This window comes from Sus scrofa, chromosome X, assembly GCF_000003025.6.
Source record: "Sus scrofa isolate TJ Tabasco breed Duroc chromosome X, Sscrofa11.1, whole genome shotgun sequence".
Lineage (NCBI taxonomy): Eukaryota > Metazoa > Chordata > Mammalia > Artiodactyla > Suidae > Sus > Sus scrofa.
Genome location: NC_010461.5, coordinates 46,998,807 through 47,023,879, shown reverse-complemented (window position 1 = coordinate 47,023,879; position 25,073 = coordinate 46,998,807). Strand labels below are relative to the sequence as shown.

The 25,073-nt window shown below is 38.4% G+C and overlaps 1 protein-coding gene across 6 annotated transcripts in view; it reads left to right on the top strand.

The window, feature by feature from the left end:
- WNK3 (WNK lysine deficient protein kinase 3) overlaps positions 1–25,073 on the top strand; it is a 172,679-nt gene that overhangs the window by 72,386 nt on the left and 75,220 nt on the right. For all 6 annotated transcript variants that reach the window (XM_013986189.2, XM_013986188.2, XM_013986187.2 and 3 more), the window contains exons 8-10: positions 4,031–4,325; positions 9,116–9,300; positions 9,398–9,547. In XM_013986189.2, the coding sequence (XP_013841643.1) occupies positions 4,031–4,325; positions 9,116–9,300; positions 9,398–9,547 (630 nt within the window). The remainder of the gene's footprint in view (positions 1–4,030; positions 4,326–9,115; positions 9,301–9,397; positions 9,548–25,073) is intronic.

Sequence of the window (25,073 nt, the reverse complement as noted above, 5' to 3'; positions counted from 1 at the left end):
TTCAGCAGCATGTGGTCAGATTAGTCAAGTACTGAGACTCTGAGCCAGGCTCACCTGGGCGTTCTGTCCTCAAGTTAAAAAGAAATATGAGGAGTTCCCGTTGTGGCTCAATGGGTTAAGGACCCAACGATGTCTCTGTGAGGATGGGGGTTTAATCCCTGGCCTCACTCAGTAGGTTAAGGATCTGGTGTTGCTGCCAGCTGCAGCGAAGGTGACAGATGTGGCTCAGATCTGCCATTGCTGTGGCTGTGGGCAGCTGCAGCTCTGATTGGACCCCTGGCCTGGGAACTTCCTTATGTTGTAGGTGTGGCCCTAAAAAGACCGCCCCCCCCCCAAAAAAAAAAGAAAAAAAGAAAGGATATACAGAAGGTAAATTCTCTGAGACTTGCATGTATAAAAAAGTCTTTTTTCTGTCTTCATATTTAATCAGTTATTTGGCTGGCCAAGTCATTTTATGCTGGCAATTAAATTTAGAGTCATTGCTCCCTGCTTTTCTAACTTTCAGTATCAATATTGAGAAATACAAAGATGCTCTGTTTTCTGGATCTTTTGCATGCAATCCATTTTTTCCTCTCTGGACCTTGTAGTATCTTCTCAGTATTCTAAAATTTCACCATGTACATTGTTTCGGATTTGTTTTCATCAGCTGTGTTGGATACTCAGTGGACTTATATCCTTCAGTTTCTGGGAAATTTCTTAATGTATCTTATTGATGAGTTTTTCCCCTTTGTCTTCCCTTTTGGGAACTGCTGTTATTTGGATGTTTGGTCTCTTAGACTGTTTCTCCAGTGTTCTTATCTTTTCTATTTTCCATCCTTTTGTTCTCCTTTCTGAAAAATATTATCAGCTTTATCTTCTAAACCTTCCATTGGGTTTTTCATTTCTACTATCTTTTTAATTTCAAGATTTCCTTTTCATTTCTTTGGTCTTTTTATTTTGATCTTTTTTTTTAATGCCAGACCTGTGGAATATGGAAATTCCCAGACTAGGGGTCAAATCAGAGCTGCAGCCACTGGCCTGTGCCACAGCCACAGCAACGTGGGATCCAAGCCACGTCTGTGACCTACACTGCAGTGGCAATGCCAGATCCTTAACCCACTGAGCGAGGCTAGGGACCAAACCCATATCCTCATGGATATTAGTTGGGTTGGTTTCTGCTGAGCCACTAGGGGAGCTCCTGTTTGCTTCTTTTCTTTTTTTTTTTTTTTTTAGAGTAAACATATATTGTTCTTTGTTTTGTGTGTGCGGTATTCCACACCTCTGTAATTTTAGTGAAGAGAGTGTTTTCAACATGTTTCTCTCCCTGTATCTTCAAGTTGCTGTTTCTTCTTGGTTGGTTTTGTGTTCCATCTTGTTAGAGGCTTTTCTCATATTTCTGGTTATTCTTGGCTGGCTGCTCATAATTAATAGTAGGAGACTGTATTGGTTTTCTTTTGCTGTACAGCAAGTTACCACAGATTTAGTGGCTCAAAAGAACACCCTTCTATTTCAATTCTGTAGGTCAGAAGGCCTGGTAGGCTTTGCTGGATTCTCTGCTTAGAGTCTCACAGGCTGAAATCAAGGTCAGTGGACTAAGCTCTTATCTGGAGGCTCTGGGAGAGAATCTCCTTTCAGGCTCAAACTAGTTTGTTGACACAGTTCACTTCTATGCAGTTATAAGACAAAGGTCTTTGTTTCCTTGGTGGCTATTAGCCAGGGGTCACTTTCAGCTCCTAGAAACTGTTCTTCAGTCCTTTCACATGCCCCACTCCATCTTCAAAGTCAGGAATGGCATGTTGAATCCTTCTAGTGTCGCTAACTGGTAAAAGGCTCACCCAGATGGTCTTTCCCTATTAAGGTCAAATGTGTATAGCTCAATAATGGGAGTGATATCTTAACATATTCTCAGGTTTGAGGATTAGGATGGGATGTCTTTGAGGGGCCATGATTTTGCCTACAATAGGGACTAACAAGCTGATTGGGTTGTATGATTGCTGTGTCAGACTTGTTAACCTCTGCGTGGGTGGGCCAATAATCAGGGAATCTTTGACATACATATTTGTAGGTCTTTCTTCTTGGATTGATCATATTCTCCAGAGAAACATCTTTTAATGTCCTACCTGGAGGGTAAGGATCTGGATACTGATATTTTAGTAGCCAAGTGGGGAAGAAGGCATGCATATGGTCATTTAACCTTCTTGTTTTCCACATGGTAGCCATACCCTCAATTGTGTGTAGTGTTCCTTAGTTCAAAGATCCTCTCTTTTACCTTCTCCAGAGAACAAAATTCCAATCTTCTTATGTAGGCAAAAAGCATAGCCCAAAGGTGTAGAAAGGAGGAAGGGGCACAGGGACCTAATATCTAACTGCTTCTCAAAGCCCTTTCACTTAGTCTTCCTTATTTTAGTCATCTCTTTTGACTTTCCACAGTTCTGGAAGTGCCTGGTACTGCCACTTCTATGTGTTGTGAGTATTCTTCACTATAAATGGGAGTGATTCTCAGCTTTCCCTGGTTCTCCTTTTTCAGGTTTACTAGGTCAGTTACCTATCTGTTTTCCATATCCCAAAATGTCCAAAAACATTGTTTGTTGTTATTGTTGTTGCCTTTATTCTTTTTTTTTTTTTTTGTCTTTTTAGAGCCGCACCCTCAGCATATGGAGGTTCCCAGGCTAGGGGTCAAATTGGAGTTGCAGCTGCTGGCCCACACCACAGCCATAGCAACGCCAGATCCCAGCCACGTCTGCAACCTACACCACAGCTCACGGCAATGCCAGATTCTTAACCCAGTGAGTGAGGCCAGGGATTGAACCTGCATCCTCATGGTTACTAGTCAGATTCATTTCCGCTGAGCCACAACAGAAACTCCTTTTGCCTTTATTCTTTCTCTCTTTGTGAATTTATGACTTAAAAACTCATAACTTTGGGAGGGAGTAAAATTAAATATATGGATTCCATCTAAAATTTTAATCATTTTTCAACTATGATGAAATTTCCCTGAGTCTGCAACCCTGAGTCATGCTTTATAAAGCAGATTGTAGAACTAAGAATGATATAATATACCATGGGAACTTCTCAAGTCTCTGCTACTCAGCCCTGTTCCTTTCAGGCACCAAGCCTTTAACTTCTCTCACTCTTCTAATGCCTAGTAAGATGTAGCATTTTGCTATGAGCATACTTCCTCTGCCTAAAGTATTGATTTTTAAACTTCATCTAACTCTCCCTCAATAGCCTGCAAGTTCCTCATTTCAGTTAAATCCAGGTCAGAGTTTACCTTCCTCTGTGACACTTTCTCTAATTCCGCCAGGGAAACTTGTGCTCCTTTAGGGCTTTTGCAGCAACTCACATCTACCTCTATCTCCTTTTAACTTAAGTTTGTATCCAACTTTTACCACCAACTTGTGTGTGCATAAGGACAAAGGTCAGCTTAGGCACCTATATGTCTCTGGAGCCCAGTACTGGGCACATTGTAGGCACTTAATGTTGCTGAATGAGGAAACCTCTTTAATCTTTCTCAAAACTTAATGGCAATCACAAATTACCTATAATAAGACTAGCTGTTTGTTTTTGTTTAAAACCAGAATTATTTTGGCAATGCTTGGTAGTAGTATTGTTTTTCTTCTTTTTGAAAAAAATTTTTTGGTCTTTTTAGGGCTGCACCCACGGCATACGGAGGTTCCCAGGCAAAGGGGTGAATCGGAGCTGTAGCCGCTGGGCTACACCACAGCCACAGCAACACCAGATCTGAGCTGCATCTGCAACCTACACTACAGCTCACGGCAATGCCAGATCCTTAACCCACTGAGTAAGGCCAGGGTTCAAACTTGTCTCCTCATGGAGTCTAGTCAGATTCCTTTCCAGTGAGCCACGGTTTTCCTTATGCTGACTAAAGGCTCTGGCATTTATGTACATCCGTAAGAAGGAATAAAAAAACAAGTTAACTTATTTAATAGTATTTGGAATTTTGGGGCAGAAAACAACTATGCTAGTAAAAAATAAAACTTAAAATCTTAAAAGTTAAAGATGCAGTTTGCTTATTATATTTTGTTTGTAGGTCAAGTCAGGATTCTTCCATGAAAGTGATTCCAAAGCTGTTGCCAAGTCCATTAGAGACCGGGTTACCATGATAAAGAAGATAAGGGAGAATAAGCCAGCTGGCTGTTTGGAAGAACGCAGGGATTCTCAGTGCAAATCTGTGGGGAATGTACTCCCTCAGCCCCAGAATACAACTTTGCCCCTTCCTCCTGCTCAGCACACTGGGGCTGAATGTGAAGAAACTGAAGTTGATCAACATGTGAGACAACAGCTTCTACAAAGAAAACTACAACAACACTCCTCCTCTGTTACAGGTAACAAAATTATAATCTATAAAAGGAAACGTGTAATTGTATTTCCTTTCCTTTCAATAGTACTTTTGTATGTTTTGAAGCATTTTTTTCTATCACTTCATTAAACCTTTCACAAAATCCCTGAAATAGATAAGACAGCTAGTTTCTTTATTTTTTTATTTTTTTTAAAAACTGTAACAAATTTAATTTGTTATATTATTACAAGTCTCTGAGATCAAGAGTTAAAAGCTTAAGAAATCTCAAAAATAACATTTTGTAAGAAAAAGAATAGAGTGGAAATCTCACAAATTAGTGTATTACATTACTAGCAGATAAATAAAATAGAGTTAAGCAAAGATGGCAACATAAATTCACACAAGAAGATTTCAAGGGAAAGTACATTAAATCAGAGTGTAGTTATAATTTGTGAGCCAATAAAATCTACAGTGAAATTAAAAGAACTCTGAACTGCTTTGGCAGATTAAAATGGATGCAAATTTTTTTTATTACTCAAATAAATTTATCACAACTGTAGTTATATAATGATCATAACAATCTGATTTCACAGGATTTCCAACCAACAGCCCAAGAACATACCCCCACCCACAAACTGTCTCCTCTGGAGACCATGGGTTTTTCAATGTCTGTGAGTCAGCATCGGTTCTGCAAAGAAGTTCAGTCTGTCCTTTTTTTCAGAATCCACATGTCATTGAAAGCATTGGATGTTGGTGTCCCATTGTATGTCTGACATCACTAAGCATGATAGTTTCTAGGTCCATTCATGTTGCTAAACATGCCGGTATTTCACTCCTTTTAAAGGCCGAGTCACATTCCATTGTGTATATGTACCACATCTTCTTGATCCACTCCTCTGTCGATGGACATTTAGGTTGTTTCCATGTCTTGGCTATTGCAAATAGTGCTGCAATGAACTGTCTTTGCGAGTCGTGGTTTTCTCTGGATAGATGCCCAGAAGTGGGATGGCTGGATCAAATGGTAGTTCTATTTTTAGTTTTCTGAGGAATCTCCATACTGCTTTCCACAGTGGTTGCACCAATGTACAATCCCACCAGCAGTGCACTAGGGTTCCTTTTTCTCCACACCCTCTCCAGCACTTATTGTTTGTAGACTTTTGGATGATGGCCATTCTGGCTGGTGTAAGGTGGAACCTCAGAGTGGTTTTGATTTGCATGTCTCTAATACTGAGTGATGTTGAACATCTTTTCATGTGTTTTTGGGCCGTCTGTATGTCTTCTTTGGAGAATTGTGTGTTTAGATCTTCTGGCCATTTTTTGATGGGTTTTTTTTTTTTTTTTTTTTTTTTTTTTGGTATGTAGCTGCAGAAGGTGTTTCTAAATTTTGGAGATGAATCCCTTGTCAGTGGATTCACTTGCAAAGATGTTCTCCCATTCTGTGGGTTGTCTTTTCGTTTTGTTTAGGGTTTCCTTTGCTGTGCAGAAACTTTTCAGTTTGAGTAGGTCCGATTTGTTTGTTTTTGTTTTTGTTGTCAATACTCTAAGAGGTGGACCTGAGAAGATGTTGCTGTCGTTTATGTCAGAGAGTGTTTGGCCTATGTTTTCCTCTAAGAGTTTTATGGTGTCTGGTCTTATATCTAGGTCTTTAGTCCATTTGGAGTTGATTTTTGTGGATGGTGTTAGGGAGTGTTCTAATTTCATTCTTTTCCATGTGGCTGTCCAGTTTTCCCAGCACCACTTATTGAACAGGCTGTCCTTTCTCCATTGTATCTTCTTGCCTCCTTTGTCACAGATGAGTTGGCTGTAGGTGCGTGGGTTGACTTCTGGGCTTTCTGTCCTGTTCCACGGATCTATATCTCTGTCTTTGTGTCAGTACAATGCGGTTTTGATGATTGTTGCTTTGTAGTAGAGTCTGAAGTCCGGGAGCCTGATTCCTCCAGCTGCATTTTCTGTTTCAGGATGTCTTTGGCTATTCTGGGTCTTTTGTGCTTCCACACAACCTTGAAACTATTTTGTTTGAGTTCTGTGAAGAATGTCTTGGTAATTGGATAGGGATTGCATTGAATCTGTAGATTGCCTTAGGTAGTATAGTCATGTTGATAATATTAACTCTCCCAATCCACGAGCATGGTGTGTCTTTCCATCTATTTGTATCATCTTTGACTTATTTCATCAGTGTCTTATAGTTTTCAGAGTTCAGGTCTTTTGTCTCTTTGGGTAGGTTTACTCCTAGGTATTTTATTCTTTTGGATGCAATGGTAAACAGGATTGCTTCCTTAATTTCTTTTTCTGCTCTTTCATTGTGAGTGTATAGAAATGCCGTCGATTTCTGGGTATTAATTTTGTATCCTGTGACTTTACCAAATTCATGGATGAGCTCTAACAGTTTTCTGGTAGAGTCTTTAGGATTCTCTAGGTATAGTATCATGTCTTCTGCAAATAGTGATAGTTTTACTTCATCCTTTCAAATTTGGATTCCTTTTATTTCTTTTACTTCTCTGATTGCCATGGCTAGGACTTCCAAAACTATGTGGAAGGGTAGTGGCGAGAGCGGACATCCTTGTCTTGTTCCTGATCTCAGCAGGAATGCTTTCTGCTTTTCACCATTGAGAATGATGTTCGTTGTGGGTTTGTCATATATGGCCTTCATCATGTTGAGGTAGGATCCCGCTATGCCCACTTTCTGAAGGGTTTTTAATCAGAAATGGGTGTTGGATTTTGTCAAAGGCTTTTTCTGTGTCTATGGAGAGGATCCTATGGTTTCTATTCTTCAGTTTGTTAATGTGGTATATCACACTGTTGGATTTGCGGATATTGAAGAACCCTTGCATCCCTGGGATAAATCCCACTTGATCCTGATGTACAATCCTTTTAATGTATTGTTGGATGCGGTTTGCTAGTATTTTGTTGAGGATTTTTGCATCGATGTTCATCAGTGAAATTGGCCTGTAGTTTTCTTTTGCTGTGGTATCTTTGTCTGGTTTTGGTATCAGGGTGATGGTGGCCTCATGGAATGAGTTTGGGAGTATCCCTTCCTCTGCAATTTTTTGAAATAGTTTCAGAAGGAGAGGTGTTAGCTCTTCTCTAAATGTTTGATGGAGTTTGGCCGTGAAGCCCTCTGGTCCTGGACTTTTGTTTGTTGGAAGTTTTTCAATCACAGTTTCAATTTCAGTTCTTGTGAGGGGTCCATTCATCTTTTCTATTTCATCTTGGTTTAGTCTTGGAAGATTGTACTTTTCTGAGGATTTGTCCATTTCCTCTAGGTTTTCCCTTTTATTGGCATATAGTTGCATAGAGTAGTCTCTTATGACCCTTTGTATTTCTGTGATATCTGTTGTTACTTCTCCTTTTTCATTTCTAATTTTATTGATTTGAGTCCTCTCTCTTTTTTGCTTGAGAAGTCTGGCTAGGGGTTTATCAATTTTTGATCTTTTCAACAAAAGCTCTGAGTGACAGGTGGGGCCAGATTTTCCCAAAACAGCCACCTCCAGAGAAAGGCACAGCTGCTGGATATTCCCGAGAGCTTTGCTTCCAATGTCTTTCCCTCACAACAAGCCAGTTCACCCCTGTTTTCTCAGGATGTCCTCCAAGAACTGCAGTCAGGTTTGGCCCACATTCCCATGGAGACTTTGCTTTGCCCTGGGACCTAGTGCCTGTGAAAGTCTGTGTTTGCCTTTTAAGAATGTTGTCTCCATTTTCCCCAGTCTTGTGGTGCTCCTGTACACAAGCCCCACTGGCCTTCCATGCCAGATGCTCCAGGGACTCTTTCTCCCTGTGCCGGATCCCCACACGTGAGAGTTTGATGTAGGGCTCAGAACTCTGACTCCTGTAGGTGAGTCTCTGTGAACCAGTTAGTTTCCAGTCTGTGGGGCTTCCCCCCCGGGAGGTGTGGGGTTGTTTATATCACGAAATCACCTCTCCTACCTCTTGATGTGTCGTCCTCTTTGTCTTCTGGAGTAGGGTGTCTTTTTTAAGGTTTCCAGTCCATTTGGGTACAGATTGCTCAGTCTTTTCTTGTGAATTTTGCTGTTTTTAGGAGAGAAGTTGAGCTTCAGTCCTTCTATTCTGCCGTCTTAATCCCGTCTCCTAGTTTCTTTATTTTAAAATTAAGAAACTGTTCTGTTAAGTGAACTGTCCAACGTACAAGTTGTATAAGGATTATAATATTTTTAAACCATTTTTAAGGATCTACAGTACATCCTTCAATAAGGAAAATGTGAAACTAAAGATAGAATTTATTCTTCAAGAAGTAATTTTCTAGACTTTAAGGCCTTTTTTAATTTTAGACTCAGGCATCAAATTAACACTGTTTTTCTGATTTTTCTGCTGTATACATTCTCTTCTCTGGTAGGACAAAATATTTTCATGGTAATACCAGTTATTCTATAAAGACAGTACAATTTCTATCCACCTCTAGGAGACTGAGAATAGAAATGCCACTTAGATTTTACTGAAATCCTAATGGCAAACATAGGTTAGTTATGGGTATGTATGAAATGGCCAGTAAATGTAGCTGACTTTTATGTGATTCTTTGTTTTGGGGTTTTCTTTTCCAAAGAAAATTTTAGTTATACTACAGTATTAACATGGAGAGTTTACATGATGGTTTTTTTTTATTTTTTATTATAATTGATTTACAGTGTTCTGTCAATTTCTGCTGCACAGCAACGTGCATGATGTTTTTTTATTAATTCTACAGTGTACATATTATATTTGAAGCTGTTTCAGATTGTCAGAGTTATAAAGAAAGAATTAAAGAAACATTTACCATTTCCTATACCATTTCGACCTTGTGTTTTGAGTTTTCCCTTCTACCTATTGCTTGTTTGGTCGTAGGTGACAATTTGTCCGAGTCAGGAGCTGGATACTCAGATACTTCAAGTCAGCCCAGTATAGCCTATTCCTCAGACCAGATGATGGGCTCTCAAATGGTTTCTAACATCCCACAGGCTGAAATAAATGTCCCAGGGAAAATTTATCCATCCCAGCAGCTAGTGGGACATTACCAGCAGATTTCAGGGGTAAGGTGAACTGTTTTATTTTCTAATATATAAACAGTATATTTAATGTAAATGGGAGAGTTTGTCTTTAATCTTTTTCTTTTTTCTTATTTAATAGTTGCAGAAGCAGCCAAAGCTGACTCAGCCCCAAATTTTGCCTTTGGTTCAAGATCAGTCCACTGTTTTGCCTGTACATGTCCTTGGACCTCCAATTGTCCCACAACCCCAGGTTTCACCAGTCACTGTACAGAAGATCTCACAGATAAAGGTAAGATACATTTTAGAGGCTCTGTGTTCAGTTAAACCTTTTTAACACTGGCTGGATTTTTCTGACAGGCAAAGGCTCTTTCATAAATTCATCATAGTTTATATAAACGTCACTGAAAGCTAAAAGTTATTTATACTTTCCTTTACTTAAGACATTGTTCTTGAGGATATGCCTAACATTGTGTAACTAACATCTTGAGACACTGCTTGTATAATTGGAAAAGAAACTGAGAACTCCGTATATGGATAAAACCATTTATTTAGGACTCAAATCCCTTTTTCTTGGTAATGATGCATTGTTTTTTGTATTGGACTTTTCCAGCCTGGTTTGAATGTGGAGGAATATCTTTTGTAGTTACTTAGAAATAGTAATTTTTTAGCACTTTCATCTAAATTCTTTTTTATCATTCAGAAGTTTTATTGTATTATAGTTGATTTATAGTGTTTGGTAATTTGTTATACAACACAGTGATTCAGTTATATATATACACACATTCATTCTTTGTCAGATTATTTTCCCACATAGATTATCACAAAATGGACTTCCTGTCTTGCCTCAGATCAGAAACGAATCTGACTAGCATCCTTGAGGATGTGAGTTCAATCCCTGGCCTCATTCAGTGGGTTAAGGATCTGGCATTGCCATGAGCTGTGGTGTGGGTTGCAGATGCAGCTCGGATCTAGTGTTGCTATAGCTGTGGTGTAGGCTGGCAGCTGTAGCTCTGATTTGACTCCTAGGCTAGGAACTTCCATATGCCACAGATACAGCCCTAAAAAAGACCAAAAAAAAATAAAATAAAATAAAGATCATCACAAAATACTGGTTAGAGTTCCTTATGCTATACAGCAGGTCCCCATTGGCCAGTCATTCCATATACCATACTGCATATGTCAGTCCCAAACCCCCAGTCCATCCCTCTCCTCAATTTGTCCCCTTTGGTAACCATAAGTTTGTTTTCAAAGTCTGTGAGTCTGTTTCTGTTCTGCAAATAAGTTCATTTGTATCTTTTTTTTAGATTCCATATGTAAGTGAAATCAAATGATGTTTGTCTTTCACTGTCTGACTTATTTCACTTAGTATAATAATCTCTAGGTCCCTCCATGTTGCTGCAAATGGCATTGTTTCATTCTTTTTTATGATTTAGTAATACTCGATTGTATATATGTACCACAGCTTCTCTATCCATTCTTCTGTTGATGGCCATTTAGATTGCTTCCATGTCTTGGCTATTGTAAATAGTGCTGCAGTGAATGTTGGGGTACATGTATCTTTTTGAAATAGGGTTTTATCTGGATAGATGCCCAGGAGTGGGATTGCTGGATCACATGGTAGTTCTATTTTTAGTTTTTCGAGTAATCTCCAAACTGTTTTCCATAGATATTGTACCAATTTACATTCTAACCAGCAGTGTAAGAGGGTTTCCTTTTCTCCACACCCTCTCCAGCATTTACTGTTTTGTAGACTTTTTGATGATGGCCATTCTGGTTAGTATAAGGTGGTACCTCATAGCTGTTTTGATTTGCATTTCTCTAATAATTAGCGATGCAGAGTATCCTTTCATGTATTTTTTGGCTATCTGTATGTCTTTGGAGAAATGTCCATTTAGGTTTGTTTTTGATTGGGTCATTTTTGTTTGTTTGTTTTATTGAGCTGAATGAGTTGTTTGTATATTTTGGAGATTAAATCCTTGTCAGTCACTTGGTCTGCGAATATTTTCTTCCATTCTCTGGGTTGTCTTTTCATTTTGTTTATGGTTTCCTTTGCTGTGCAAAAACTTTTAATTTAGGTTGCATTTGTTTTATTTTTGTTTTTATTTTCATTACTCTAGGAGGTGGGTCTGAAAAGATAATTGCCATGATATATGTCAGAGAATGTTCTGCCTGTTTTCCTCTAAGAGTTTTATATTATCTGGCCTTATATTTATGTCTTTAATCCATTTTGAGTTTATTTTTGTGTATAGTGTTAGAGAGTGTTCTAATTTTTGCATGTAGCTGTCACCCTTTATTGAAGAGACTTTCTTTTCTCCATTGTATATTCTTGCCCACTTTGTCACATATTAGTTGACCATAGGTATGCGAGTTTATTTCTGGGATTTCTATCCTGTTCCATTTATATATGTTTCTGTTTTTGTACTAGTACCATGCTGTTTTGATGAATGTAGCTTTCTGGTATAGTCTAAAGTCAGGGAGCCTGATGCCTCCAGCTCCATTTTTTCTTTCTCAGTAATCTAAATTCTTGACTTTTTTGGTTCCTGTTTATTTTTGTAGGAGAAATAGTATTTTTGTCATTTAGACTTTCAAAGCTGACACTATTCATTTCTGACAATGCATAAACAGTCTTTGTGAGTTCATATATCAAGATTAAATCCTGTTTTTCTAGGTTATGGGCTATGGATACATGGTTGGGCTTTTCTTTCCCATCACCCCATTTTCTTTCCTTAACTCCACCATCCCCTGCATGTGCCTTCTCTCTTTGGAAAAGAGATGGTCTGAGCTCTTAGACATTCTCTGTATATGCTTTAGTCAGCACCTGGTGCATCTGTTGCTTTTAAAAGATTGGTATATAGTCAGTCATAGTTTATTGACAAACTTTTAATGACTACTATCTCTGGGATTATGAAATAAGATAAAATGTAATCCTTGCCCTCAGGGAGCTCACAGCTTTGTAGGGGAAAGAATATACCGACTTGACAAATGCCAGATACATTTAAAATCTGCTGGGGGTATATTTAATCTGATATGGTTGACAGTGCATGGTATTTAGCTAATGTTTGTAGGTGATATGGTACATGTTCACAATTGAGCTTATGTTGTGATTTGATTTGTCTCTTTTTTAAGATGACAATGCAAAATGTGTTGGATGAATGCTTAAATTAGGTTTAATCACGTAAATATACAGGTATGTATATTTTAAAATGTTTCCAAAATTTTATTTATTTATTTTATTTTTTATTTTATTTTATTTTTTTGTCTTTTTGCCATTTCTTGAGCTGCTCCCATGGCATATGGAGGTTCCCAGGCTAGGGGTCGAATTGGAGCTATAGCTGCTGGCCTACACCAGAACCACAGTGACGTGGGATCCAAGCCATGTCTGCAACCTACTCCACAGCTCATGGCAACGCTGGATCCTTAACCCACTGAGCAAGGGCAGGGATCGAACCTGCAACATCATGGTTCCTAGTCGGATTTGTTGAGCCAGATGGGAACTCATGTTTCCAAAAATTTTAAAAAAGTTTTAAAAATTTATGAATATGTTCCTTACCTATTTAAAATAAAGCCCATAAAGTTATAAAGAAGTCAGTGAAAAATCACCTGGTATCTCTCCAGCTAGAAATAACTTGTTTACCTTTGGGGAGAGAGAGTCTAGATTTGTCTTTTTTTCAATGTATGCATATATAACTTTGTTTATATGTACATATGTGTATCACGTACATACTACTTGGTAGCCTGCCTTTTTCACGTAATATATAGAAGCCACTTAAGCAAGCATTTTGACCAGTTGGCCTTTTTATGAACATGGTGGTTCAAGTTCTAGGAATTATTGCAGCTAGCCTATATGTATTCAGCCAAATCTCTTCTCTCTTCTTGAGAGAACATCTATGTTTCTTTTAGCTCTATTAAAATCCTTTTGAGCTTTCTCTTGGAACTTCCACTGTCTGGTGCATGATGGTGTCAGATTCAATTACTCTGAATTTCTGCCAGGGTTTGAATGAGTTATATGGCAAGTGCAATAAATGAGAAGCCATGAGAACTATATTGCTGGGACTGGTGTTACCCCCTAGGTGTATTCAATTTGCATTTACTTATGGTATTATGATTTTTATAGGACTAATTCTACACCTGGCACCTTTTTGATAATTTCCTGAAATTTTTACAATATAGCATTATTTTATCTATCATTCTGTCTGGGACAGTCCCATTAAAATGGGCATGGTATGTGAATTTATAATTTGAATTTTCCTTGCACCAGCACCAAGAACTGCAGCTGACCTTTGGAGCAGATGGACAAACTTCACCTGAACATTTGACTTTAGACTTGTCAGTTTCTGGAGTTCCACATTCTTTTTTGCAGTTTCTCTTTAGACACTACCTGCTTCACAAATGACTTCGCAGCATCCAGCAGTTGGTTTTCAACTTGAGCCAGCCCTGGAAATGAGAATCAGGAATTAACCAAATTACCAAATGCCAATCACACTTCTGGTTTCTTACCAGTTAATCACCCTCAAGCTTTGTTGAGTCACTCTTTTGCTCAATATGTGAGCAGTACACAGAATGCTGCTGGTATAGCTCAGCTCCTTTCTAATTCCTTTAGGGGGCAATCAGGGTCCCATCAACCTTCACAAAAGATACATTCAATATCCCACCCATACTCAGTGGTATATCAGGAGTCTAAAATTCCAGGTTCTTCAGTGCCACAAAGCCAGACTCTGCATTTGAAGAAGCCTTGTTTCCAAGCCTCTATTCAGCAGCAGCCACTAATTTTACAGCCTAAGATTATAGTATCACCACAGAAAAAATGTTTAGCAGGATTGTACTCTGTGAGCATCTGAAGCTTGTTACATTGGCAGCAGCCAAAGGGTAGTATTGAAAGTGTGGTTCAGACCCTGGAATGGCCATCTTTTTCTGTTCAACACACTTATTCAGGACCACCTGCAGAACTGCCATCCTTTCCATTGAAGGCTCCTTGAGTGGCTGCCCTTTGTGATACTTCTCTGGAAATAAGCTTCTTACCCATCATAGTCAACTTACCCAATGCTCCAGCACTGCTTATTTATTCACTACCAGTCCCAGAGCATACTCTTTATACTGTACAACCACTGGGATCACTGCCAACCTATTCTACACAGACTTCTTACCCAGTTCCACCTGTAGTACAGCCCTCTTATTTGGCCCTGGCCCAAGGGCAGCCTGTTTATACAGTGCAACCTTTGGTTCGGTCACCTTTTCCAGACTAGACAGCATGTATGATCCAAGCAGCTTATCCTGTGCAACCTGTGGAACAGCCTAATTACCAGGCACTTGAACATGTCCCTTATTCAGGTCAAGCTGCTTACACCATCCAAATAACTGAACAGGCAACCTTCATAACCCAAGAAACTATACACAGTATACCATCCTGATAGCAATCAAGTACATATTACAAACTCTGTAGATCAGGATTTATACTCAGTACCACCTTATGTAGCAACAAGTCTAACACAACCGCAAGGTGGTAATTCTTCAATGTTGGAACAAAAGACATATTTTACGGAGTTCCCATCGTGGCGCAGTGGTTAACGAATCCGACTAGGAACCATGAGGTTGCGGGTTCGATCCCTGCCCTTGCTCAGTGGGTTAACGATCCGGCGTTGCCGTGAGCTGTGGTGTAGGTTGCAGACATGGCTCGGATCCCGAGTTGCTGTGGCTCTGGCATAGGCTGGCAGCTACAGCTCCGATTAGACCCCTAGCCTGGGAACCTCCATATGCCGCGGGAGCGGCCCAAGAAATAGCAAAAAGACAAAAAAAAAAAAAAAAAAAAACCCCCCAAAAAAAGAAAAAGACATATTTTACATCAACCTTAGATGCACAAACACATTATACTGAGCCTTTATTTAATTGTAGAATTTAGCAATTTCATTCTAAGCAGATGTCAGTTTGGGGTACCAGCAGCTAAAATCTTGGTTATTATATCTTGGAGGGCTGTGGAAGGACAATTTCATCACCCTGTACAAATGTCCTTCATTCAGAGGCCTTAAAGACCCATATCTAGCCCCCACTTCCCATCTACTTCTTTGCACAGCTTACCCAATCACATCTAACAACCAAGTCAGGTTTCTCACTTTTCAGCTTTCATTCAGCATCAGCAGATGACTCATTATCTCATCAGCAAGCACAGAAAAGCCATCAGTTGTCTACTCAAGAAGGACCCATAAATCAACAACAGTCTTTGTATAGCCAACACGCTGCTTTCCATCAGCAGGTACCTTATTCTCAGGCAACTAACCTCAGCCAATACCAGTATTCTAAAGGCCATTACAAACATGGTCCAGATTATACCTCCTTTGTGAGATCGGTTGCAACTAGTGGTAGTGGAACAACATGCAACACAGTCTTTAGAGCAGGCTCAGGTACTTCAGGCATTCAACAGCAGTCATACTTTTTGCCTGCGGAGAAACCTAGCATAGCACTAAGCCAGCATTCATTCAGCAGCAGTCTTCTGTCCAGCCATAGTGGCAGTAATAATAATAGCAGTTGCTTCTGGGCCATCAGAAACACAATCACAGCACCAGACCCTTATCAGAGTTCTGACATAGCCCTTATAAATTAGCTGTCTTCTCCTATTCATTACTGACACAGTATTCCAGTACAGGTTTCTACTGCCTTTCAGAGCATTTCTGTGTTAACGGACACAACAGCATTTGCAAGACCAAATAATTCTGAAGGTAAATCCTGCTGGGGGAAAAATGTGGATGATTGTGACTTTTCTGAAATGTTCGAGGGTCAGGGAGATAGTAGAACTATAGTAGAAATGGCTCTGGACTGGAAGTCACAATCCCTGTTCCTGTCTTTTTTCCTTATCACTCTGAGTGGCTTTGATTCAGGTCTTTTTGGTAGTTTCTTCATCTATAAAGTGAAGGGGTTAGACTGGATGATGCTAACAAAAACAATATTTGAGCACCTGCTTGGGATTTATTGGTGAATAAAAGACAATCCCTTTGTCATTGAGTTTTTTTTCTTTTTTTTTTCTTTTTTTGTTTTTTTGCCATTTCTTGGGCCGCTCCCGCGGCATATGGAGGGTCCCAGGCTAGGGGTCTAATCAAAGCTGTAGCCGCCAGCCTACGCCAGAGCCACAGCTATGCGGGACCCCGAGCTGCATCTGCAACCTACACCACAGCTCACGGCAACGCCAGATCCTTAACCCACTGAGCAAGGTCAGGGATCGAACCCACAACCTCATGGTTCCTAGTCAGATTCGTTAACCACTGCGCCACGACGGGAACTCCGAGTTTTCTTTTTCTTTTTCTTTTTTTTTAATTAACGTATAGTTGATTTATAGTGTTTCTTCAATTTCTGTTGTACAGCAAAATGACCCAGTCACACACAGTTCCCTGTACTGTTCAGTATGGCCCCATTGCCCATCCATTCCAAATATAACAGTTTGCTTTCAAAACCCGCAAGTTTTTATTCTCTTTAAAAATTTTACTGAAGTATAGTTGATTTACTATGTTGTTTTATGTCATTGAGTTTTTTTTGCCTAATGGGAGAATGTCAATGACTATAATAAAAAGTATTACATAATACAGTATAGGGAGATTGGGAGAAATAGGGATTAGGGTAAGGAAGAAGGTAAGATAAGGTGATGATCAGGGTAGGCCTCATAGAGAATGTTAACACACTTCAAGGAGGTGAGGGAGTTTGTCATGCACATTTTGGGCAGAGGGAACAACCAGTGCAAAGGTGTTGAGGGAGGAGTGGGTCTGGCATGTTGGAAGACCAGCAAGGAGGCCTATTAGTTAGGAGCCTAAGGTTATCTTATTGTTCTACATTTATAATAAAGCATTTGCCTTTATGAGATGATAATAATGAATACTCTTGAGTGATTTCTAGGTGCCAAATACTGTTCTAATGGCTTTATGTGTACTGTACTCACAACAACTCTATGAATAGTAGCTGTCATTACCCCCATTTTACGGATGAGGAAACTGAGGTTCAGAGGGGTTAAGTAACTTTCCCAGTGTCATATGGGAGGATTTGAACCCAGACTACATTGTTGCAGAGGCCATGCCCTTAGTCATTAAACCATCCATCCTCTTTGTAAAATAGCTATTCTCCTTGCCAGAAAATTTGAGAAAAAGAGCATGGTGACTTCAGTGAGATTTAGTTAACTTGGGATTAGCTGGATTAATTAAAGGAAGGAATTGAGAATCCAGTTTATTCTTTTTTTTCTTCTGCTTAGGTATCTGTAAAGACTCTGAATGTATTGAGTTTGGCTAATAAAATACTTTGAGGTCCTTAGATAATAGGTGTGCTATATGTACTGTAAGAGTTTTCCAGTGATGATACTGCTATTCCAAACAGCTATTATCTCAAATATTGTGTGTTTTATAAAATTCTCTCTTCCTCAAGAGCATAAATTATAATGAATTCTGATGTGTGCCTGCTGATTCCTAACAGAAATGACCAAGAATTTTTTTGTTTGTTTATAATGATTTTTATTTTTTCCATTATGGCTGGTTTACAGTGTTCTGTAAAATTTCTTCTGTATAGCAAGGTGACCCAGTTACACATACATGTATACATTCTTTTTTCTCTCATTATCATGTTCCATCATAAGTGACTAGACACAGTTCCCAGTGCTACACAACAGGATCTCATTGCTTATCCATTCCAAAGGCAATAGTTTGCATCTATTAACCCCAGATTCCCAATCCATCCCACTCCCTCCTCCTCCCCCTTGGCAACCACAAGTCTGTTCTCCATGTCCATGATTTTCTTTTCCTTGGAAAGGTTCATTTGTGCCATATATTAGATTCCAGATATAAGTGATATCCTATGGTATTTGTCTTTCTCTTTCTGACTTACTTCACTTACTATGAGTCTCTAGTTCCATCCATGTTGCTGCAAATAGCATTATTTTTTCCTTTTTATTCCATTGTGTATATATACCACATCTTCTTAATCCATTCATCTGTCAATGGACATTGAGGTTGTTTCCATGTCTTGGCTATTGTGAATAGTGCTGCAATGAACATGCAGGTGCATGTGTCTTTTTTAAGGAAAGTTGACCAGATATATGCCTAAGAGTGGGATTGCTGGGTCATATGGTAGTTCTATCTGTAGTTTTCTAAGATACCTCCATACTGTTTTCCGTAGTAATTGTACCAATTTACATTCCCACCAACAGTGGAGGAGGGTTCCCTTTTCTCCACACCCTCTCTAGCATTTGTTATTTGTGGACTTAGGTGGTACCTCATAGTAGTTTTGAGTTGCATTTCTCTAATAATCAGTGATGTTGAGAATTTTTTCATGTGCTTGTTGGACATCTGTATATCCTCTTTGTAGAAATGTCCCCTTGTCTGTTGCATCGTTTGAAACTATTCTCTCCCATTACGTAAGTTGTCTTTTAATAAAGATCTTTGCAGTCGAATTTTCTTCAGACAGAGCATCCTATTCCAGGATTTATTTCTTTAGAATAAATTTTTTCACAAAATATTTCAGATTGGAATGTTCATTTCTGTGGGCATGTGTTGTGTACATTCCTTTTCTAATTAAAAATCCCCCCCCAGCATTTTAAGAAAAATTTCAAAGATACAGAAAATTTGAAAAAAAATAAGTAAACACCCACTACCTATCAACTAGATTCTAGTTAACTCTAGTTAAGTGTTAACTTTTGCTCTATTTGCTCTGTCATATATCTCTCCATCCCTTTACCCATTTATCAGTCCATCTTATTTTTCTGGTAACATTTCAAAATTAAAATTGCCAACATTAGCATACTTCATCCATGAACACTTCAACATGCTTATCATTGACTAGAGCTCAGTATTCATTTATATTTTTTTAGTTTAAATGTATATTCAGTAAAATGCACAGATCATAATTCAGTGAGTTTTGATAAATGCTTACACTTGTATAATCCAATCCATTATCAAAATATAAAACAAGTGTTGTTGGCAAATATTTTCTGTTGCGGTCTAGATAGTAAGTCTTTTTTTTTTTTTTTTTTTTTTTGGCTGCACTTGTGGAATGTGGAAATTCTCGGGGCCAGAGATCGAACCTGTGCCACAGCTTCAGCAAGGCTGGATACTTAACCCACTGAGCAACAAGGGAACTTCATAGATAGGAACTCTTAGGTTTTGTGGGCTATGTAGTCTCTGTTGCATCTATTCAACCCTGCTATTGTATGCATGAAAATAGCCATAAAATACATAAAATATTTGGCATGGCTGTGTTCCAGTATAATTTTATTCACAAAAACAGGTGGTGCACCAGATTTGGCCTGCAGGCTGTAGCTTGCCCACATGATAAAGAATACTGCCATTTCTTCAGAAAGTTCCTTCATGCCCCTTCCCAGTCAGTGCCTGGCCACATCACACCAGAGTTGACCACTGTTGTTGTTTTGTTTTGTTTTGTTTACCATAGATAAATTTAGCCTATTCTAGACCTTCATATGATATCACACAGTATGCAGTCTTGTAAGTCTTGTGAAAGAGTTCTCTCATTCAGCATGTTTTTGAGATCCATCTTGTTGTGTGTATCAGTAGTTTTTTTTTTTTTTTGGCTGTTATGAATAAAGCTGCTGTGAATATTTTTGTATAATTTTTTTGTTAACATATGTTTTAATTTCTCCTGGATAATACCTAGGTGTAGAATTTGCTAAATCATAGCATAGGTGTTTAACTTTTTTTTTTTTTTTTGTCTTTTTTTCTCTAGAGCTGCTCCCTCGGCATATGGAGGTTCCTAGGCTAGGGGTCTAATTGGAGCTGAAGCCGCTGGCCTACACCAGAGCCACAGCAATGCGGGATCTGAGCCGCGTCTGCAACCTACACCACAGCTCATGGCAACGCCAGATCCTTAACCCACTGAGCAAGGCCAGGGATTGAACCCGCAACCTCATGGTTCCTAGTCGGATTCATTAACCACTGAGCCATGACGGGAACTCTAATAGGTGTTTAACTTTTAAAGAAATGGCCAGTTTTCCAAATTGGCTGCACCACCTTACGCTGATACCAGCAATACATCAGTTTCACACCTTCACTAACATTAATTTTAGTTATTCTGGTGGGTGTGTGGTGGTATCTTATTGTGGGTTTAATTTTCATTTCCCCAATGACTGACGTTGAACACCTTTTTTGTATATATAGTGGTCTTTATATATCTTTCTTTGTAAAGTATCTCGTCTTTTTCTCATTATATTTTACTTGTTGTTTGCCTTGTTATTGACTTCTAGGAGTTCTTATATATTCTGGATGATACTAATCCTCTGTCAAATACATGTTTTGCAAATATATTCTTCATTCTGGAATTCATTTTTGTAATCATCTCATTTGATGAGACAGAGTGATTAATCTTGATGAAGTCTAATTCATCAAAATTTTCTATTTTGGTTATTGCTTTCTTTGGCCTCAGAAACCTTTGTTTGTTTACACTCAGGTTGCAAAGATGTTCTTGTTTTATGGCTTTATGTTTTGTGCATAGATATGTGGTTCGTTTTAAATTAATTTTTATGAATAATATGAAGTAGGGGATCAAAAGTCCCCCCTCTGCCCTATGTGAATTTTCCATTGTTTGAACTCCATTTGTTGAAAAGATTTCCTTTTCCCACTGGATTGTTTTGGCACCTTTGTCAAAAGTAAAATAGTCATATAAATGTGAGTCTGTTTCTGGGCTGTGTATCCTATTGCATTGGTCTACTTGTCTGTCTGTAAACCAGTACTACACTGTCTTGATTATTGTAGCTTTAATAGTATGTCTTGAGTTTGGGTAATACAAGTCTTTCTATTTTTGCTTTTTAAAGATTTCTTTGGATATTCTAGGTCCTTTGTATTTCCATATAAATCTTAGAATCAGACTGACAATTTTTGAGAAAAAATATCTGGTGGAATTTTAATATGAATTGTGTCAAATCTATGGATCAGTTTGTGGAGAAATGATATCATAACAATATTGAATCTTCCAACCCAAGAACGTGGTATATCTCTTCATTTATTTGCATCCTAATTTCTTAGCAATGCTTTGTAGTATAGAGGTTTTGGCACATCTTTTTGTGTGTGTGAGTGTAGGAACATATCTTTCTGTAAACTAATTCTTGAATTTTTAAAAAAAAAATTTTCCTGCCACATACGTGGCATATGGAATTTTCCAGGCCAGGGATTGAATCTGAGCCATAGCTGCAACAATGACGGATCCTTTAGCCCACTGCACCTGGCCAGGGATTGAACCTGTGCATCCACAGTGATCCAAGCCACTGCAGTTGGATTCTTAATCCACTGTACTACAGTGGGTACTCTTTTGTGTTTTGACAATACTATAAATGGAATTGCTTTTTAAATTATATTTTTTCAATTGTGTGCTGTTTGTATATAAATAAATTTTTTATGTGTGTGTTATCCTTGTATTCAGTCACTTTAGTAGTAAGTTTAATTTATTCTTGTTATTTTGCTCATTCCTTAGGATTTTCAATATAAATAAAATCATGTAATCTGTAAAAAGAGACCGCTTTACTTTTTCCTTTCCAATCTTTATGATTTTTATTTCTGTTTTCACCTTATTTTACTGGCTACAACCTCCAGTACAATGTTAAATAGTACGGAAAATACTGGATGTTTTGCCTTATTCCTGATATCAAGAAGGAAGTGCTCAATACGTCATAATTGAATGTGCTGTTAGCTGTAGGATTTTTCTAGAATCACTTTATCAGATGAGGAATATTTCCCTTTATTCCTAATTTGCTAAGAATATTTTGAGTGAAAGTTAAATTTTGTCAGATGCTTTTTCTGCGTTTATTGAAATGGACATATGATGACATGACTGATATGGTTAAGTTTACATTTATCATTTTACTATTTTTACTCTTTGCTCCTCTGTTTTTTGTTCTTGTTTTTGGCTATAGTTACAGCATGTGGACGTTCCCAGGCCAGGGATTGAATGAGGGCCACAGCAGCAACCCAAGCCACTGGAGTGACACTGGATCTTTAACCCGCTGGATCCTTAACCCGCTGTGTTACAAGGGAATTCTGGCTCCTCTATTTTTTATTCCTTTTGAACAACCTTCTTTTGGGTAAAAATATCTTTTGAAAGAATCTAATTTCAATTTTTTTCTGTCGTTTTTTAAGCTATATATCCTTTCTATGTTTTAACAATTTCTATTCAATTTACCTAGGCAATTTTTAAATTCAGTTATAAATCATACACCATAAAATTCCTTCTTTTAAAGTGTACAATTCAGTGGTTTTTAGTGTATTCATAAAGTTGTTCAACCATGACCACTAATTCCAGAACATTTTTATCACCTTTTGAAGAAACTCCATATCTATTTATCAGTCATTCTTCATTCTTGACCCCTAGCTCCCCCAGCCCCTGCCATTAACTTATCTATTTTCTTTTTCTGCCTGTTCTAGACATTTCATATAAATGGAATCATACAATATGTGGCCTTTTGTGTCTGTCTTCTTTTGTTTATGATAATGCTTTGTTTCATTCATGTTGAAGCATGTATCAGTACTTCATTCCTTCTTATTGCCAAATAATTTACATTGTATAGATATATTACATTTTGTTTACCCATTCATCAGTTGGGGGACATTTGGATTTTTTCTCCTTCTTCATTATTATGAGTAATGCCTCGATGAACATTTGTGTACAGTTTTTTTATTTTTATTTTTTCCATTGTAGTTGATTTACAATGTTCTGTCATTTTCTGCTGTATAGCAAAGTGACCTAGTCATACATATATGTTTTTTTCTCACATTATCTTCCATCATGTTCTATTACAAGTCATTAGATATAGTTCCCTATGCTGTTCAGCAGGATCTCATTGCTTATACACTCCAAATGCAGTATTTTATATCTACTGACCCCAAACTCCCAATCCATACTCTCTCTCTCCCCCTTCCCCTTGGCAGCCACAAGGCTGTTCTCCACATTTATGAGTTTGTTTCTTTTCTGGAGATAGATTCATTTGTGTGCAGATTTTTGTGTGAGCACTTATTTCCCTGGAGTGAAACTGCTGGGTTGTATGGTAACTCTTTAACTTTTTAAGGAATTGCCAAATTTTCCGAAGCAGCTGCACTTCTTTATATTCCCTCCAGTAAGGTATAAGGTTTCCAGTTTCTCCACATCCTTACCAACACTTGTATTTTTTTTTTTCTTTTTTGCCTTTTTTAGGGCCCTACTTTGGCATATGGAGTTCCCAGGCTAGGGGTCAAATCGGAATCAGGGCTACAACTGCTAGCCTAGGCCACAGCCACAGCAGCAAGGGATCCCAGCCTTGTCTGTGACCTACACCACAGCTCAAGGCAATGCCCGGATCCCCAACCCACTGAACGAGGCCAGGGATGCCTGCATTCTCAACCTGCATTCTCATGGATATTAGTCGGATTCCTTTCCCTGCTCCACAACAGGAAATCCTTATCTGTCTTTTTCATTATATCATCCTAGTGGTATCTCATTGTAGTTTTGATTTGCATTTCCCTGAAGGCTAATGATGTTGAGCATCTTTTCATATGTTTGAAGGTCCTTTGTATATCTTCTTAGTATATTTAATTACCCATTCAAATCCTTTGTCCATTTTTTTTTTTTTTGTCTTTTTGCCTTTTCCAGGGCCGCTCCGTGGCCCATGGAGGTTCCCAGGCTAGGGGTCTAATCAGAGCTGTAGCTGCCAGCCTACACGAGAGCCACAGCAACTCAGGATCCGAGCCAGGTCTGCAACCTACACCACAGCTCACAGCAACGCCAGATCCTTAACCCACTGAGCAAGGCCAGGGATAGTACCCGCCACCTCATGGTTCCTAGTAGGATTCGTTAACCACTGAGCCACGATGGGAACTCCTGTCCATTTTTTTAATTGGGTGTTTTGTCTTTGTATTGTTGATTTGTAAGAGTTGTTTATATATTCTGGATGCTAGACCTTTATCAGATACGTATTTTGCAAATATTTTGTCCCATTCTTTTGGTTGTCTTTTCACTTTTTTGATAGTGTCCTTTAAAGCATGAATTTTTTTAAATTTGATAAAGGCTGATTTATCTATGTTTTCTTTGGTTGCTTTGTGCTTTTGGAGTTATAGCTAAGAAACCATTGCCCAATCCAAGGTCATGTAGATTTTCACCTGTTTTCCTCTAAGATTTTTGTTTTAGCTCTTAAATTTAGGTCTTTGATCTACTTTGAGTTAATTTTTGTATATTAATTATGTGTATAAGATCTTGTCATCTTTTCTTTTCCAATTTGAATGTCTTTTTCTTCCTAATTGGTCTTGCTAGAACTTCTAGTACCATGTTGAATAGATTTGGTAAGGATGTCCTCGTGTTGTTCCTAATATTAATGGGAAAGCTTTCAGTCTTTCACTATAAGTATGGTGTTAGCTGTAGATCTTTGCACTTCTAAACAGTTTGATCCAGCTATAATTTTTTACAATAAACTACATGTATTTATAGTATACAGTTCAATGAGTTGCCACAATCAAGATACCAAACATTTCTCAAAACCCTCAAAGTTTCTTGTGTCACTTTTCGGTATTTTCTTTTTTTTTTTCTTTTTGGCTCTGCCTGTGGCATTCAGAAGTTCCCAGACCAGGTACTGAATCTGTGCCATGGCACTGACCCAAGCCACAGCAGTGATAATGCCAGCTCCTTAACCACTAGGCAGCCAGGGAACTCCTTCAGTATTTTTTGTGTGTGTGGTTGCTCTAGGGATTTTAATTTACATTCTTTTATCTTTCTTTCTTTTTATAGCCACACCTGTGGCATATGGAAGTTTACAGGCTAGGGGCTGAATTGGAGCTGCAGCTATAGGCCTGCACCACAACCATGGTAACATCAGGTCTGAGCCC